This window comes from Artemia franciscana, chromosome 21, assembly GCF_032884065.1.
Source record: "Artemia franciscana chromosome 21, ASM3288406v1, whole genome shotgun sequence".
NCBI classification, from domain to species: Eukaryota; Metazoa; Arthropoda; class Branchiopoda; order Anostraca; family Artemiidae; genus Artemia; species Artemia franciscana.
This window is the reverse complement of record NC_088883.1, coordinates 27,141,627-27,160,364: the sequence shown is the minus strand read 5'-3', so window position 1 is coordinate 27,160,364 and position 18,738 is coordinate 27,141,627. Positions and strand designations below refer to the sequence as shown.

The window sequence follows — 18,738 nt, the reverse complement described above, 5'->3', positions numbered from 1 at the left end:
AAACTACTTGAAAGTAAACTACATCCAAACCAAGGAGGGAGGGGGTAACACGTCAACCCCCTTCCACTAGATCTGTTACTGCCACTGAACAGACAAACAATACACCGCAGCGTGTTTCGTTTTTATTCTGCCTCCGATAACATACGACTGAAATGTTAGAAATGCCATCTCTAGAGACGCTCAAGATTTTAACCCTCAGGCATAGTCTAATGAAATCCACAGATATATCAGTACTAATTTTTTCCCTTAAATTCCCCTTGGTAATAATTTTCCGAAATGTTCCAGTTTTAGCATTTTTACCTCTAAGAACTCCAAAACTGTTGAATTTCGGCCAAAGATTTAGGTATACAAAGATGTAATGGTCATATCTTGTTCTTTAAAATTTCACGCCCATTGCCATTGGCTGAAATAATTCCATACCCCATCTAGCAACATTCGAGTGCCCCATGGTGCTATCTCATAATCTTTCTTTCATAGAAAACAACATGGATTTTTTTTTTAAATCCCAATACTACCATTTTCCGATAAGAAAAAGACAAATAATTTGGATAGGTCAAGGGTTTGGCAAATTCACTTAGGGCAGCTGGACACGAACAAGGAAAGAATATCAAAGCATCGGCAGTAAAACCCTGAAATGTCTTTGCCTTTCCAAAGCTAAATCCAAATTTTAAAGACCTTAGTTTAAATATCCAAGCCCAAGGATCTCATTGAGAAGTATTAAGTTTTCTCTTCAGAAGTGTTCAAGCCAAGTTTTTTAAAAATAACAAAACAAAATGAGTTGAATTATACGTTGAAATATGTTCTATTACGTTGAAATTACGTTAAAAATGTATCCAAGTTAGGTTTAATATTGTTTTCAATGTTCTGTTTCTTTTAATTTCTGTACGGACTACTCAACGATAAAAATCTTTTTAGGACTTAATTTCAGAAAAACATTTTATTTTATGAAGGACGTCACAAATAATTGGAATAGCAATAACAAATTTTGCTAAAGTACAAATGTGCAAAAACTTTTGCCGAATAAAACAAAATGAAATGGGAGATCCAGCCATTTTCTCCCTATGGTAAACATAGATACCAGTCAGTAACAATACATTGCCAGTAAAATATATACATATGCAGTGTATCTCCGACGGATCAAGTTGTTGAAATCGTAGCTGTATCATAGTAGTTGAAACTTTTACTACTTCTGGTTACAATTTAAATAAATAAAAAGAATGTACGTGCATCCAGGTTGTCAAAGAGGATGTTAGAATGTTTTGGGAATAATATTAAGTTTCATTTTTCAGGTCAACTTCAGAAGCTATAAAATTAAATTAAATAATACTATTTGTGTCAGGATTAAAATTTTTGAAAAAATTTCTCCAACATACAAACAGCAACCAATAATACAGATTCTTATAGAAAAAAATTGAGAAGATGTAAATATTGTTTTTGCCATGAAAAACATTATGTTTTTCTCTGAAAAACAAGTTTTTCAAAGAAAAGTAAAGAGCTCCATTAAGCCAAGAATGAGCAGAAATAAAGTCAAATAATCTCCCAAGCATAAAACTACCACAAATCATTATCAATAAATAAATGAAACCCAAAATGAACAGAAATTACAATAAACAGCCGAGTCAAACTCAATACGACCAAAAATTAACATGAGTAGGGCTGATAACCCCCATGACTTCTCAAGACCAAAGCATAATTTGCGCTTTACTGAAAAAACCAATGACCGTGGACTGTCAGTTTAATTGAGATATACCTGAACATATTCGTTAAAGTTTGATAATTAAAGTGATCATGGAAACTGATAACATTTAAAACATATTTTCTTTTCAGTAAAGCAAAAATTATGTTCTGGTTTTGGAAGGCATGGGGGTTACTTTTCTTTGAAAAAAATTTTTTGTGGAGAGTTTTTTTTTTAATTAATAAGAGAAAAAATGGCTTCCAGGGGTAATATGACACATGCCGTCCCAAGGACAAGGGTCCAAAATTATTCAAATAGCCTACATAAGACGAAGGTTAGAAAGATATACACGAATAGAAAGGTGTAAATAATATTTTAGAGGTAATAATTTGGTTTGAAAAAACTGTTTTCCTTTTTTAGCAATTGAGATGAACGAGCACTTGAGCAAGTCTCGACATTATTCATCTATCCAATCACCTAGGGCAAAACAGTATTTCCAATCCATTAGCGAAGTAATCATGTCCAGAATCAAGCAAAGTTATCATTAATAAATGTAACTCTTTGTACAGCAACAGGCGAAAGCAACTTAAATCTAATAAAATATTCCCCGAGTGAACACCTCACTTCAGGACTCCTCAGAGGAATACACACTTGTCAATGTGGGTTTCGGCGCGTTAAATTCCTGACCCTAGCAAGTCGACCGACCGAGCTCCCTTACCACAAGAAATTATGACAGCCCCTTCTATAGCGTCACCTGAGAAGTAAATAAAAAAATGATAGTCTGTCTCTGATCCCGGTGATAAACAATGGGCCCGCTCTTTCAATAATCCCGTTTAGTCAACAATGCATACGCTCTGCATAGAACCCCGCCTCTACATTAGTACGCACGCTCCGTCTTAGATTCGATTAGCCAACAGTGCCTACGCTCCATCTTTGACGCCCTTTTGCCCATAATGCCAAATTTTCATCAACAAGGGGGGTCCGATGATGACCCCCCTTTTGTCAACAGTGCAAAAATTCTGTCACCAAACCACTTTTCGCCGGAATAGCAGTAAGATTATCCTAGACAATTAGGAACAGAGTATATTTGGGGAAGCAAATTAGTCACCATGGTTAGGTGTTGGGAGATACTAACATCTCTACAAGAAGATAGACTATTAAAGGCAGCATACTAAGAGTATTTGAGCAATAAGAGAAAGGGCTCTTGGACCAGCCGAGTAAAATATATTCTAGAAATTTGTGAAGACACTAGGCAGTAAGATAAAGGGAGGTAATTAGGGCTGGAACGGTGGGGTGTATTGAAATAGGTAAAGATTATTTTAAGAACCAGGAAACTAAGGAATGGATATGATATAGCAGTGTCCCCATCTTTCTCTCTCTCTGTAAGCTGGGATTGAGGAAACATGGGGGAAGGAGCTTTATTTAAAGGCAAAGCTTAATAAAAGAAACTAGAATGGATAATACTAACAAGGGGAACTTTAAATACTTGGTAACAAGAGAAAGTATCTCGGAAGGGTGAACTCAAAGGTATGTCCTTACTTTTACCCAATGTATAGAGATGGGGAGGATGACTTAATTCTTTGTTATAGTTCTTTAAGAAATGAAATATTCTCGGGGAGGAAATTTTCTGGGGTGGTATAAAAGAGAGGAATAATACATAGGTACCATTCTCTGTAATCTATTTATCATTTAATTTGGATTGAAGGGTGTGTTTCTGCTTATAGTCTTTATCTTGTTGTATTTCTGTATTAACCATGGCTCATAAAGGCTCTCAGTATTAACAGATATAATATCACATCAGATACTTCACAAATTCCTACTGTTCACAAGTGTTGCTGAGTATTATAGTTAACAAATATGAGGTTTATATAGCAGTAAAGCGTTTCAACTCCAAATACAAATTTTAGAACATAGGCTATTTTGGAACACAGAGTTCCAAAAAGTCGACCGTTGTGGTTGACAACCCGGAAAAGGTTAAGGTATGAACTTAAGGTAGGAGGTAGGTAGGTAGGTAGGTTAAGGTAGGAGTCCCCGGTTCAGGTTGTAGATAATATGTGATACAACTGTTTCCTAAACATAGAAATTTTTAGAATTTGACAAAAAGCGTCTGGTGTGCAGAGGGGGGGGGGGCGATTTTGGCCGAGATCCATTACCAAAAGCACTGCTGCCAAAATATACAGTATCCGCGTTTAAAAATAACGTTTAAAACAATTCTTCTGGAGAGTCAACCAAGAGGTGGTCAAAAACAGTTTCCACGTATAATTATGACTGCAGCCCCTTCCTTGAAAGTTTATCACTCCAAGCATGATAATTCCCTGAGTCAGCAAAAAGTAGCTAGTTTTAAACTCGAAAGTAGCCAAAATCCAAAATCCAAAAAGTAGCCAAAATTTGAGCCGTAGCTGATTTCTGTTTATTTAGAGAAGATGGAGCGTGAATGTACGACCTTGAAACTACTTATGCGGTCAAAACTTGGCTGTGGACTATTTCATAGGAATCTCGTTAGCAGATCTATCTTAACAGCTATGAAAAAGTCGTCGTACTGAATTTTGTTTACAATTTCCTGATCCGATGGGATAAATGAAAAGTTCCATAAGAAATACAGAAAAAGAAAAAATTAAATAACAACTGCATGGAAAATAATATTGTTTCAGTTGTCTACTGTACGTAATGCGTACTGAATGCGTAAGTTGCGTACTGAATGTGCTGTAGTGCTGATTCCAAATATTCATCCTAACAATACAGAGAAAAATAAGCACTTCTTAGAAAATATTATAGACAAATTTACATAGGAATCCCTCCCCTTTCAGTTTCAAACTGGAAAGGGGTCACTCAGTCACAAAGCAGAACTTAAATTTTCCTTATTAATGGTCAAAATTTATTGGCAGGCAGCCAACAATGGGGCGACACATATTTTTACTTGGTTTTCCCCTATTCTCCTCTTTTTTCTTTGGATTCCTTATAATTATTTTATAGTCCCAAATTTCCAGGGGAGAACTCTAGAATACCAATTTAAGAATTGCTTCTCCTCTCAAAAATTTTGAAAGAATTTTCTTGCACGTTAAGACTGCTTTCTCTATAGGCCCGTTTGACCTTGAGTACATGGGACTTGACGTCTTCAGCTCTATTCCCCCCGAGTCAGATTATTTTTACTGTCAAAAATTTGTTTTCGAGTCTTTCTATGGCACGGACGTGAAGAAATTGATATTATTACTTTTTTGGCTGTCATAAAATTTGGGTTGGCTTTTTTTAAGAAGCGGGGTGGTTTTTAGAACATTGTTACTTTTAAATGTACTGTAATCTTGATACCAAAATATTCATCCTAAGAATACAGAAGAAAATTAGCACTTTTTAGAAAATGTTATAGGCAAATTTACACAGGAATCCCTCCCCTTTCAGTTCCAGGCTCCTATTTATTTGAAAATATATTTAAAATTCTAAACTTTAGCTTTAAAAATCAGTAAGGAGAGAAAGATATTTTTTGGGGGCCCTGTATACCAAGTTTCAAAGTTTAAATAAAACTCACCTAGCAAAAAATAATATAACTAAGAATACAATGTAAAATATTATATCAATATAAATAAAATAACAACTTACCTTATACCTAGCTTCGGCAATTTCTTTATATTTTTTATTTCCTGCCTTCTTCAGCTCTTTTTCTTCTTGTTCTCGAAGTCGAATTGCATCAAGTCTGTGTCTGTGTTCGAACTAAAAATAATTTCATAACATAATCCATCTAAGAAATTGTATAATTTAGATACATCGGAGCACATTAAGCAATAAATCGAATTAAATCGATTTAAAAATAGTCAAACTAAAAAAATTTATAAATTAGATATATTGGAGAACGTTAAAATGTATATATATATATATATATATATAGATATATATATATATATATATATATATATATATATATATATATATATAAATAATATAGGTTGTAAATGTAAAATATGACATGCTCGTACATACTAATATATATTTTTTATATATGTATTCAAATATATATATTTTTTTATTATTTTTATTGTCACACTCGTAACCTAGAGACTGTTACTCCAAAATAGGTTTTAAGAACATGAGATCATACTCTTCAACAGGGGTGAAGCTCAGGTTCTGAATTTGCAGAGGGGGGATATAAAGTGTGTACCGACAAAATCGTCTAGTGCGCTGACAAAGTCTGACACATGAGCTAAATTAAACTAAATACAAAATCTAAATTCCAGGGTGGGACTTTGGGAGGGATTTCCCCTCTTAGTTGCACTCCAGCTCTTCAGTCTTGGGAGTCTTTTGCCCACTGGTAGATCTTTTTCTTCAAAATTGAACTTTTTCTTTCGAACTGTACTGAAGTGATTCGCCTTATTTCGGTTTGAACTGTTAAACAGTAGAATTGGAGATTTTGGTCCACTGATGTTAGAAAAGGATTAGGAATTAGGGATTAGAAGTGAAAATAAAGACGGAACTAACGTCTATTATTAACAGTGATTTGAGTATTAAACAAGTTTTTGGTCAAGCAATAGAATTAAACTTAAGCAAAGTAATAAATATTTCTTTAAATAGGGATTTGTGGGAGTACTCCCTCAAATACCTTATCCGCAAAGTTATTTAAATATAGTTTAGCAAATTATACTATAAAACCAATAGCCAATATCAATGAACGTGTTACAAAAAGACCTCTCAGGTTAGCTTCTAAAAAACCAAGAATTGCATTGAAAACAGTTTTTTTTTTTTTTTTTTTTTTATCTACCTGAATGAATTGCCTTGTATCGTGTTGTTTTCTCTTTCGTCCAGGTTGAAAAAATTAATTTCAAATTTAATTTGACAAATTAATTGGACGGTTTCAAATTTAATTTCTGTTTTAACAATCGCATTCTATTGGTAGTATTGTTTTATTTCTATGTGCTTCGCTGAGGACGGACTTTATATGAAGAGCTGAAATATTCATTTAAGGCTTAAAAAAGTTCAATTTCGTGGATAGATTTTACATTATTTTACTTGTTTTTGTTTTAATAATTAGAAATGAAGGTTAGAAATAAGAACAAGATTAGAGTTAGATAGAGAATTATTATTATTAGATTTTTAGCTTTTTCTAGATTTCGGAAAATACTTTTTTGTGGGTAGTTTCACTGGAACACGCTTTTACTTGGCATCCTGAGTGAAACAACTGACCCCCTCCCTCCCGTAGATTTTGAAAATACATTATCCCCCTTTGTTTCTGTGAATTGACTTCACTGAAATAAACAGAATCAAAAGCAAACTAAATAATGGCATATCTATTTTAGAAGATGGGCCCACTCGTGGTCAAGTAACGTGACCCAGTGTATGGCCTCATCCACAGCAAATCACATTTTTAACAAGAATACCAATTTATATAAAAAGAATAATAATAAAAATGGACAATAAAGGCGCGTTTAATTATCTTTGTTATCGAAGATAATTAAATTTAACAAAGATAGTTAAAGATATCTTACACTATGCGTTATTACAATAAAAAATTAAATAATTGAATATATCCCAAAATCGTCTTTAATTGTTTGATCCCTTAGTCCTTAATCGTTTAATCGTTTATCCCACAATCGTCTTTAATCGTTTGGAAAGTCTCACAGCATTATCCACCTTATGTTTGACTGTGTTGCATTTAAAATATATTGTATTTAAAAACATATTTTTATTTACAATTAAAAAAAATCGGTTGAAACGTCTGTGCAATCACCCACCCTACATGCAACTGCGCTGCATTTGAAATATTTTACATTTAAATAATTATTTTTATTTACAATTTGAAAGAAATGGGTATTAGCTCATTCTAGAATTACGCTTAATCGTTTGAAATTTCTCATTGCAATCCTACGCCCTATGTGCGACTGCCTCGGATTTTAAAATATTCTACATTTAAAAAAGTATTTTTATTTACAATTTAAAAGAAATTAAAAAAAATTATTTACAATTTGAAAAAAAAAAAGACGTTTTTTAGCTCATTCCAGAATTACTTATGATCGTTTGAAATGTCTCAGTGCAATTATCCACCCTACGTGCGACAGTCTAGCATTTTAAATATTTTACATTTCAAAAATATGTTTTTATTTACAATTTTAAAAAAAATGTGTCTTAGCTTAGTCCAAAATTACCTTTAATCGTTTGAAATGTCTCATTGCAATCATTCGCCTTACGTACGACTGTATTGTCACAATGGCCCAAATTCGATGTTGAATATTGCGCCGAATTAGCTTACCGCGGCAACGTGCCTAAAATCAAAATATAATATTAGAAAATTGGCAACACTGTATCGATAATACAGGTAATACACAAATATGAACTATGTAGAGGCATTGCTTTTTTATTAATAGAATCATACACTATTGAAACCAAAAAGACATTGACTATGGATAAATCTAGATTAGTACTGACCGTACAAAACCCTCAACTATGAAAAGGCGAATTAAAAACCCTACGCATTTGGCCTTGTATTTCCTCTATTAGTTCTATGATATACATAGAATTGAGATGCCTGAATTCATTAACAAAATTTGGTTTGAATAGAATCTACCTAATTATTCTCATAAAACTAAAAAGAATCTAAAAAACTAAAACTAAAAAGAACTGTTTGCAACAATGAGACTGTCCCATTTTAATCTGTAGAATAAACAGATTTTAATAAATAAAAGAATCTGGAATGCACAAAAAATGCATTTAAAATATAAAGTTGAAGATTAACAGAGGTACATATAAAAATGCTAATGAATTAAAGTCCAGTCATACATATACTAGTATAAATATATAACAAAAGCAAAATAAAAAAAATGAATTTGCAAATTAATAAGTTGAATTTTATAGAAAGCAAAATCTTATTGGAAACATAAATTTTTTTTTAGTGGCTGATTTAACTATGGCCTTTTAATCTGCCCTTAAGAATTTTATCCCTGGTCTAACAAAAGATAAAAAAAGCTTTTCTATCAAGACAAAGTTTTTAACTACAACTTTGTTAAAAGTTTTTAAGAAACAATTTTAAGCGGACATGATCAAATCGGCCATAACCAAAACATTTTAAAAATTCACCTGAATTCTAACAACATGTGCCCTGATGACCTGGAATCGTTGTGAGAGGACACGTGATCGAACCAAAGCTTGGAGGCGCATATAACCGATGCGTATGCGAAGGTATTTCTGCTTCTGATTGTGTGCACGCCAATTTTTCTGAATAATAACAGCTGCAGTCCGCATTTTCAAAAACCTACAAGAAAAAATTACAATAAACAGTTTAATATGTTTGAGCGATCAGAGTTATTGAAAAGTATGGAAATCTTTATTAATTAGAAAACCCAGGTAGAGATCTATAAGGTATGTACTTATGTTTTACCGCATTCTCTCGTCCGTATAGGAGTTTCTGCCCTGCGGTTTAACTTTGAGAGCCAGATAGGGGGACTTCTTGAGGTTTACAAGTATTTCGGTATATCTTTTTATAACAATCTTTTTATCTTTTGTGGTTTATAATCCTTTTATTCTTTTATGAAACAGGTGTCAGGTGGTAGATGGTTTCTTTCTTCAGTATTATTTTGGAGAATCTGCTATTGTTTTTCTTTATAGTTTAGAGATGGCCACGTGAGCAACATGGCCTATTTTGTCAATTTCAGTTTACATCTTATATTTATGTTAATTAGTATTCTCTTTCTTTCTCTTTCTCTGAAAAAATGTTTCTTAGTTCATGTAAGATATCTTACAAAGTACTACTCTCAAGTACCAATCTTTGACATTGTATTCCTGAGATTAGGTCAAAGGTGTCATTGAAAATCGCTTTTTTAAGGACTGTTTTGCAACTTCAAAGTGAAAATGTCTATATCATACAAAGAGTACACTTAAAGTGCTTAACAGTTAATTTTTGTTTAAAGAAGATTAAGTACACGGTGTCTCACAAGGCACTATACTTATAACTAATGACTTCCTTTTTTCTTGGTTCAAAAATATGTTAAGGGGCATTCTTGATAAACTCCTTCTCAAGATTGGTTTGACAGTTTACGCAGAAAATGTAGCTAGTTTACTTAATAGACAATTATGATGTTTATTCAATTATTTAATTCAGTTAAGTGCAAATACAAGGTGTCTCCCAAGGCACAATACTTCTGAAACTAGGGAGTTCTCTTGCAATATTAGCTCTTCCATGTGATGATTTCAGAAGAATATGTAAATTCGGTATAATTGATTCTTTACCCAAAAACAAAGGGTTTTTTTGTGTGTTTTTTATTATTGGTCAAAAATTAAAGTGTAACTTTTCAAGATTTGCACATGCAAGTAAAAATACCCGAAAGAAATGTAGAGCTAGTATCCTAAATCAACTGCTGGTATACATAAATACAAAAATATAAAAAAAAATTTTGTTAGTTTTGATGAAAAAAATTTAGCTTCGTGCGTTTCTTGAATAATAGCCCAAAGTTTTTGCTGCTCTGACTATCATAAAAGGGCATATCTTTAATGTCATCTATAATTAGTTCCTTAAGTCCAACAATGGTGCTCAGACCCCCTATTGTCTTGACATATACCACCAAAAACAACATATGGCAGCTGAGGGTCGCGAATAGAGGACAACATCGCAGAATCTGCTTTGCTATGATCTTCAAAGATCCGTTTTTTAGCTAATATGAAAGCAAATTTGAGTTGGAAAGCCTGCACTACCTTGTTGGAACGAACCTTCGTCATAAGGCGGAATCCCTTTTTTAGCTAATATGAAAGCAAATTTGAGCTGGAAAGCCTGCACTACCTTGTTGGAACGAACCTTCGTCATAAGGCGGAATCCCTTTTTTAGCTAATATGAAAGCAAATTTGAGTTGGAAAGCCTGCACTACCTTGTTGGAACGAACCTTCGTCATAAGGTGGGCTGAGAAACAGCACGCCTCAGCCTATTTTTCATCCTATTCCCACCCTCTCCCCCGTTAGCCGCTGTACCCCAAGACATGAGAAAAATGTGGTCTCCTTACAGAACAAATTAACATTTTCCCTATTCATATTGTTTGCAAAAGTGTTACTATTTGTTTGAATATTGTTTGCAATATTGTTTTGTATGTTGCTATTGTTGTGTTGTGTGTTGGTTATTGTGTTGCTATTATTTGAATATGTTCGCACGTTTGCTTTCCTTTCTTCGTTTTAATGTCCTTTTAATTAGTGTATATTTTTATATTCTTTTCAGTTTTAGTTGTACTTATTATATTTGTCATTTTTTTTTTTTTTTTGACGAATCTGACTAAATGATAGTTTCAAATAATGATTATAAATTTGGTCTACTAATACTGACAATTTAAATTTTACACATTTTTCCATTATTTAGTGTACAAATGTTTTTTTGAACCTTTTTTATGTTTTGGTCCTTTTTTGTTGCTTGACCCCACCCTTCAGGATTCTGATCGCGATTTTTGTAAATAAGTAGTTTATTTATCTATCCAAGTGCCACTAATATTGTTCTCCTGTACTAACCTGCAAAGATAATCTTCAAAACTATTTGATTTATACCTTTTACCAGGCTCACCCTCTCAAGAGGCATGGCTGCAGAATTACTGTTGCATCCTAAGCAGCTTGGACTGTTTTTACTGGCTATTCCGTAAGGTAAGGTACATTTGTTTCTAAATTCTGGTCTCGGCAGGGAATTCTCATATTCGAACTGCTCCATGAGAGGGTCCGTCATTTTTGGACCTTTTGGACCCTTCATTTTTGAAAATTTCTTGCCGCTGAGAAACTCGCGCCAAGAAAACCGTGATTAATGCGATTTTGAACACTCATTTTTTCAACGCTCCACAACCCAATTAATAAAATTATGTCAGTTGAAGTCTTTGGTCATCAATGGTAGTGAACATAAGCAAGGGGTAGGATAATTTTTCTCGTAGGATTGGTTTCACTCTCAGTAAAATAACTAAAAGTTTCAATTGGGATAAAACAGAATTTTATGTTGCTAACCACAGAGTGTCACGCAGTCCCTGCATGAACCATTCGAAAGAGTGGGAAAAAATTCATTACGTGAGAGAAGATCTCCAAAATTTTGATTTCTTAAAAAATACTCTGTCAGGTCGCAATTTCTTGAGCGACCCTGTTATACACCTCTTTAACACATCGTTTAAGTTTTGCTGTCTACTTGTCTTCATAAACATTTCAAGTGTGTCCTGTGAAATAAATTGTCCTGTGATTCAAGTGTGCCCTGTGAAATAAATGTCATTAGTCACTGAATAGAAAGATATTATAAAATTACGCGCGGGTTCCTTGTCACTGTGTGTTTTTAAATACAGGGTATACTTAACAATGAACTTCCATTATGAAAGTTAATACAAAATAATTACCTTCTTCTATGAACCCAGCCTCGAATGGCCTTTTGTAGTACCAGAATCTTTTTGGACAGAACACGGTCTCTCTCTTGTTCTAAAAATAGATCATGAGCGTCCTTGAGAAACACCTTAGAGTGGCCCAGTTGATAGTCTGCAGCATTTCCAAATATTGCAGCACATATTTTTTTAGTTGCTTCACGACAGTCACACTGAAATAACAGGTTATTTATAATAACACTTGAAAAAATCGTCCCAATATAAAAATTTTAGGATCCCCCCCCTCCGCTTGATTCCCCTTCTTGACAGAATTTGTTGGTAAAGCTGTGCTATCGGACACATCAGCAATAAGTTACTGGAGTCAATTTTGTATCGGTTTCAAGTATCAGTTACATCGACGTGTCTTAGATGCCTATGCAAGAATTTATTCCAATGGGGGAGGGAGAAACTTAAAACTTAGTTAGAACAAACTTTACGAGCAAAAAAGAAGTGAATGTATTTAATTTTTATGCCAACATTCTTTCGGGTTGTAAATTTTTAGCAAATTTTCCCATTTAGGTAAAAAGTTATTTCTTTTGAATGCGTAAAATTTTTTAAAAATATTGGAAATTGAATAAACTAAACTAAAAACTAAATATATTGAGCTTTCTCTCATTCTTGGGCTTATTTCATCTCAAAACTTTGGTGATATTGAACCTTTGTTTCAACTAAATTTCTTGGATTAGCAATAGATTTGAAACAATCCATTATAAATATTTTTTTATTTATAACTGTAATAATTAAACAATTGTCAATAATTGTGAATAATTGATTACCGTCTTCAAGGATGCTAAAACTTTGATCTAAACGTTAATGCTGAAACTTTAAAGGCTTATCAATTTCCAGATGTGGCGAAATTTCCTCAAAATCCCATGGGGAGGGGGGGGGAGTTGGAGCCAATCTTCCTAAATCAAGTGGAAATGACAGTAAAAACTGAAAAATTAGCCATTTGGTACGATAAAAGAACTATATACTACTATAAAAGTACTATAAATATACTTTATAGTACTATAAAGGTAAATATATGCTAAAGAAAACTGATCCGTTTCTGTTGATGCTTGAATTATGCACGCTTATCTAAGTCTTAACAAGATTATTGAAGAAATTAAATTTCAGCTAGGGGGGGGGGGCAAAATCTGGTATGGGGGAGGCAAATAGAGGTCCGGGAGGGTCAGTTGCGCCCATGCCCCGTTGCAGATTAAGCCCTTGGATGTAGCAGCGTTACGTCTTTATTTGAAAATTCTACCCTGAATAGCCGTTTCCTAAAAAAAAAATCCGATTCAGTCATACTACCTCTAAAGGCATTTAAATAAAAGAAAACAAGTTTTTTAACTGAAAGTAAGGAGCGACATTAAAACTTAAAACGAACAGAAATTATTCCGTATATGAAAGGGGCTGTCCCATCCTCAACGCCCCGCTCTTTAGGCTAAAGTTTTTTATTGTTTTAAAAAGTAGAACTGTGACAAAGAGTCCAACTTTAGCGTAAAGAGCGGGACGCTGATAAGACTCCCCCTCCTCAGCCTCCTCAGAAAATACCTCCTCAGGTGTTTTCCGGGGGGTATTTTCCATGGGGGGGGGGGGGTATTTTCCAGAGGGGGTGAATTTTTCAGGAGCTATTTTCTGGGGGTTAAATACCGGTGGTGTTTCTTTTTGTCTCTTTTCTGTTTTCTTTTCTCTTTTTTTTTCGTCATTATTTACTTCATAAATTTCAAATCTTCTGAAATTATTTGCAGTCGGGGGAAACAGCTCAAATTATTGAGAAAAAATATTCTTTCAAATTATGCAAATTACTATGATTACTTATAATTAACTGAACTAATCGAATATTAAAACGGCAATACATTTCCTAGACAGTTTAAAATAGTGGTTCCCAAGAGCCTGATGCTCCCCTTGTGATATTTAAATTTTATATTTAAAAATTTTAGGCGTATTCATCTGAAGGAAGCTTAAAAAGCCATTAACCTGATATCTTTTTTGGGTCATCCTCTAGGTATATTTTAAACAAATAAAAATACTGTCTGAATACAACACAATTTATACAATGCATAACGTCATTGTAATGCTATCATGTATCTTTTTTGCTCTTGTACGTGACGTCATTCTTGTGAAAAAATGCATTTATTTCAAAATTAAGGCTCTAAAATATAGTTAGCCAACGGGTGCACGTCCTGTGCACCCAGCTGAAAACCATTCAGCTGAACAGAGGAGCTAAGCCAGAATCATCAGAAAAATAACCCATTAGGTAAAGTGAGGTGCAGTGTTGTCAGATAATGGTATAATAAAAAGAAGTTTTAAAAAAATGACCAAAAGTTCACATAAAACAAATAAATATTTATATAATATAAAGGTAAAAGTTTAAAAATGAAAAAACGTTTGACGAAGAAAGGTTTTGTTTTCACTTATGATATCAAGTCACAAAATAGCAAATAATCAAAATTTAAATCCAGGTTTTTTTAAACCTGGGGGAGGGGGGGGGGGGTTCTTGGACCAGGACTTAGAAATTGTAACTGTCATACCTTATGTGCGGGGGGGCATCCACTGATCAAAAAACGGTATCTTTCTACGAACTCCTTAAACGTGTGTCGAATTGGATAGCCAGCTCTACGGATACGTATCGTTTCCATCATACCAGAATATCGTAACTGTCTACAGCATAATTCACGGTCGAAAACCTATAGAAAAATGTTTAATTAACTTTTGAATGTAATTAAATATAGTATAATTGAATATATATATATATATATAATTGAATACAGTCAAACATAAAAATTGTATCTAATTAATGCAATTAAATCTAATCCTTTATGTTTATGATTGAACTAATTGAACATAATTAAACATATCTAAATTAAATATAATTTTTTAAATTAAATATAGTGCATTTGATATCAAATAATTAACTCAATACAATAGAAAATGGTAAATACGTTCTGAGACCATTCTGCAATGGCTACCCAATCAAACTCATTGAAAATATAATACACAGACGATTGAAAAAGATAAAACAGGAAAACAGGAAGCCCGTCCCCCTTGATTCAGGTACACTGGCAATTGAGAAAAAACTCACTACATTACCATACGTCTCGAAACTCGATAATTTGTCTCGCGACAAACTTGGAAAAATTTTAAAAAAACATAATCTCTCTGTTTCTTTCAAAACTGAACAAAAAGTTGAACATTTTTTCAACTCAGGAAAGGATAAAACGGACCCTATACTAGGTAGTGGTGTCTACTTAGTCCCCTGTTCATGTGGAAAATTTTACATTGGAAGGACCAATCAACAACTAGGGGAACGATTGTATGAACACAAAATTTCAATAGATAAGTCCCTGAGGTTGGAAAATAAAAATGAAAACTTCGATTCAGCTCTGGCCCAGCATATATACGAAAATCCTGCCCATTTAGTTCTTTTCGAATAGGCAACTTTAATATCTACCGTAAATGGTCTACCGCAATCTTTTAAAGAAGCAATTGAGATAAAAAAAAAACAACATATAAATAGAAATTTGGGACATGTGAGACACGGGAGATATTTCCTTAAGCCCAATTTATAATAATTTAATATTAAAAGACTCTATGAATACTTCCGCTCAGTCTAATTTAAGACAACCTGTCCGCACATCTAATGAAAACCGAAATTGTAGACAGGCGAAATCTGTTGCAAGGCAAAGGATACTTATTCAGTCTAATTGGTAACTTCTCTTTCATTGATTTAAAGTTGGTTTTGTTGTTCGAGTCAGTGTCTTTCTTCCTCTCGTGTAGTTGACTTATAAAGGTTAGATTTTGCTGTTGTTTTCTTCTTTGTTTCTTTTTCTTTTTTGTCTTTTTTGTTTTTTCGAGCACTGAGGACGACTTGGCGGAGGTCCTTGTCGAAATATTTTGCTTGCTTTTCATATTTAGCTACTGGCTGATAAAATCCTCGTTTTTTCACCTATTTGTTTTTTTTTCTCTTTTCATTTTTTATTCCCTTTCTTTGTTTTCATACGTCAATAGAAAATAGAAAAGAAAAACAATGTTAGAGGGCTAATTTAGCCCTCTAATAATTTAGCCCTTTAGTAAATTAGCAAAATTTTAAGCACTATAAATTAGAGGGCTCAGTGCCAAAGTGCATTAAGCCTAAAAAAGCAAACTTTGAGTCTTGCAAATTACAATAATAACAATAATATATTCCATTTTTAAATCTTTTAGCTTCGAAACATCTGAAAAAAGAGATTGCAGGTTCCCAGGGAACGCATAAGCAAGTTTAAACTTTTCGAGGGCAAAAGAGGAAAATACCAAGCGCCAAAAAAGTAAAATAAACAAAAAAAATTGTTTTTTTTTGTTTTTGTGGGGGCGAAGTTACCCCCACACCCAATAATTTTGAAAATATATTTGAAATTAACGCCCCAAGATCTAATGAGTGATGAACGATATACCATGTGGCAAAAGATAAAAATAACAAGAGCCGAAAAATTCAAATAAACAAAAAAAATTACATTCGGTTTTTTCAGTTCATTCGGCTTCACACATCTGACAAAAAAGGGATTACAGGCACTCAGGGTCCGCATAAGCGAATCTAAGCTTTTTTTGAACTGGGAGGACAGCGTCGGGGCCCGTTTTCTGGTTTCGGACCCCATGGAAATATCATTTGCAAAAATCTCCTTCAAAAATTTGTTGCTGGAAACGTGGACTAGCTGCATTAAATCGGCACTGAATGTATCTCTGTTTTTCTCCAGAAACCCTAAAAAAAAAAAAAAATTTAAAGTGGCGGTCTAGGCAGTGTCACTAAAGTGGCAACGAACTCTACGTCTCCAAATAAAATGGTAATGCCATTTTTACTATGAGGTACAATACAAGTGGAAAATCCTGATTTGTTTTTGAAAGCCCTCAAAAAATGAAGCAAAAATAAGAAAAGTTTAGAATGGCAGTTTGCCAGTGGCAGAATGGTAAAGGTAAAGGATACGGCATTAGACTTTACAGTCCCTACCGGCGGTGCTGATCTCCGTTTCTTGGCCCTTCAGCCAGGAAGTGCAATTAGGTGCAATAAATAAAAATAAATAAATAAAATAAGTAAATAAATAAAATAGCCTAATTAAGATTGGCAGCGTAAGAACAGTCAGAAAGTAATTTTTTAAGTATAGGGGAAAACAGCTCTTCTTTATCTGGAACAGCTCTGAATTTGTCTCTATTTTCCAAATAGATAGATAAATTAGTAGACAGCATAGCATGTCAGAAAAACCGTAATAAAATTTTACTTTTCTTCAGTGGAATGACACTGAGCTCTTTACTATTCGACAGAAAAAACTGAGGTTATTATATGAATCTACAGGAAATTAAGGGGGAAATTTCAATATTTAGAGATTTCAGAGGAAGACAAAATCTTGGACGTTTGGATTTTATTTTCAGGTTATTTTCCCATGGACATTACTTTGTCATGTGAGCCTGAGACAATATTAGCGCGGAAGGTATTAGTAATTGATTAGTACATATCAGGTGGCTCTTAATTACCATGAACGCAGATATCACCTTTACCTGGAGACATGCAATCGGCTAGCAGCTGGGAGGGGGAAGGAGCGTCTTATAAAAGAATTTTTAAGCTCCTTTTTATATTTTTCTGGGTGAGCAATAAGTTTCAAAGATGACTCCACATAGGTACGATCACACCAACTACGGACAAACTATGGGAGAAGGAGGGAGAATTTTGCAAGAATTTTGCTTCACACTCCTTTTTACATTTTTATGGGTGAGCAATAAGCTTCAAAGACGACTCCACATAGCTACGATCGCACTATCTATGAATAAACTATGGTAAGAGGAGGGAAAACTTTGTAAAACTTTATTTTACACAAGAATTTTGCTTCACACTCCTTTTTACATTTTTCTGGGTGAGCAATAAGTTTCAAAGACGACTCCACATGGCTGCGATCGCACCATCTACGACCAAACTATGGGGGAGGAGGGAGCATTTTACAAAAACTTTATTTTACACTCTTTTTACATTTTCTGGGTGAAAAAAGACGACTCTGCATAGCTACGATCGCACCATCTACGAATAAAATATGAGAGGAGGAAGGAGTATTTATAAAAACTCTTTTACATTTTTCTGGGTGAGCAATAAGTTTCAAAGACAACTCCACATAGCTGCAATCGCACTACCTACAAATAAACTATGGGATGAGGAGGAAGCATTTTATAAAAACTTTGTTTTCACTAATTTTTACATTTTTCTGGGTGAGCCATAAGTTTCAAAGACGACTCCACATAGCTATTACCGCACCATCTACGGACAAACTATGGGAGAAGCAGTCAGCATTTTATAAGAATTTTGCTTTACACTCCTTTTTACATTTTTCTGGGTGAGCAACAAGTTTCAAAGATGACTCAACATAGATGCGATCACACCATCTACGAATAAACTAGGGGAGGAGAAGGGAACATTTTACAAATCTTTATTTACACTCTTTTTACATTTTTCTGGGTGAGCAATTAGTTTCAAAGATAACTCCACGCAGCTACAATCGCACCATCTACGAATACCCTAATTACATATGAAGGGATTTCTAAAGGATACTTCTGAAATTATTGGCGAATATTTCCTTTCAATTCCCAGAAATTATGCACAATACAGTGTATATACTATTGCTACTGCTACTGACTACTCACTACAGCATCAAGCCACCTGGGCCAATAGATCTATGCACACTCCGCCTCCTCCATCCCAATCTGTTCAAAGCTTCCCTCTTTCAC

General features: G+C 33.8%; 1 protein-coding gene across 4 annotated transcripts in view; it reads right to left on the bottom strand.

Annotated features, from left to right (window-relative positions):
• The window catches only part of LOC136040632 (myosin-VIIa-like), a 204,668-nt gene that overhangs the window by 68,198 nt on the left and 117,732 nt on the right, over positions 1-18,738 (bottom strand). For all 4 annotated transcript variants that reach the window (XM_065724911.1, XM_065724910.1, XM_065724912.1 and 1 more), the window contains 6 exons: positions 16,488-16,732; positions 14,529-14,684; positions 11,992-12,185; positions 8,732-8,906; positions 7,804-7,920; positions 5,270-5,380 (listed from right to left, as the gene is read on the bottom strand). In XM_065724911.1, coding sequence (XP_065580983.1) covers positions 5,270-5,380; positions 7,804-7,920; positions 8,732-8,906; positions 11,992-12,185; positions 14,529-14,684; positions 16,488-16,732 — 998 coding nt within the window. The remainder of the gene's footprint in view (positions 1-5,269; positions 5,381-7,803; positions 7,921-8,731; positions 8,907-11,991; positions 12,186-14,528; positions 14,685-16,487; positions 16,733-18,738) is intronic.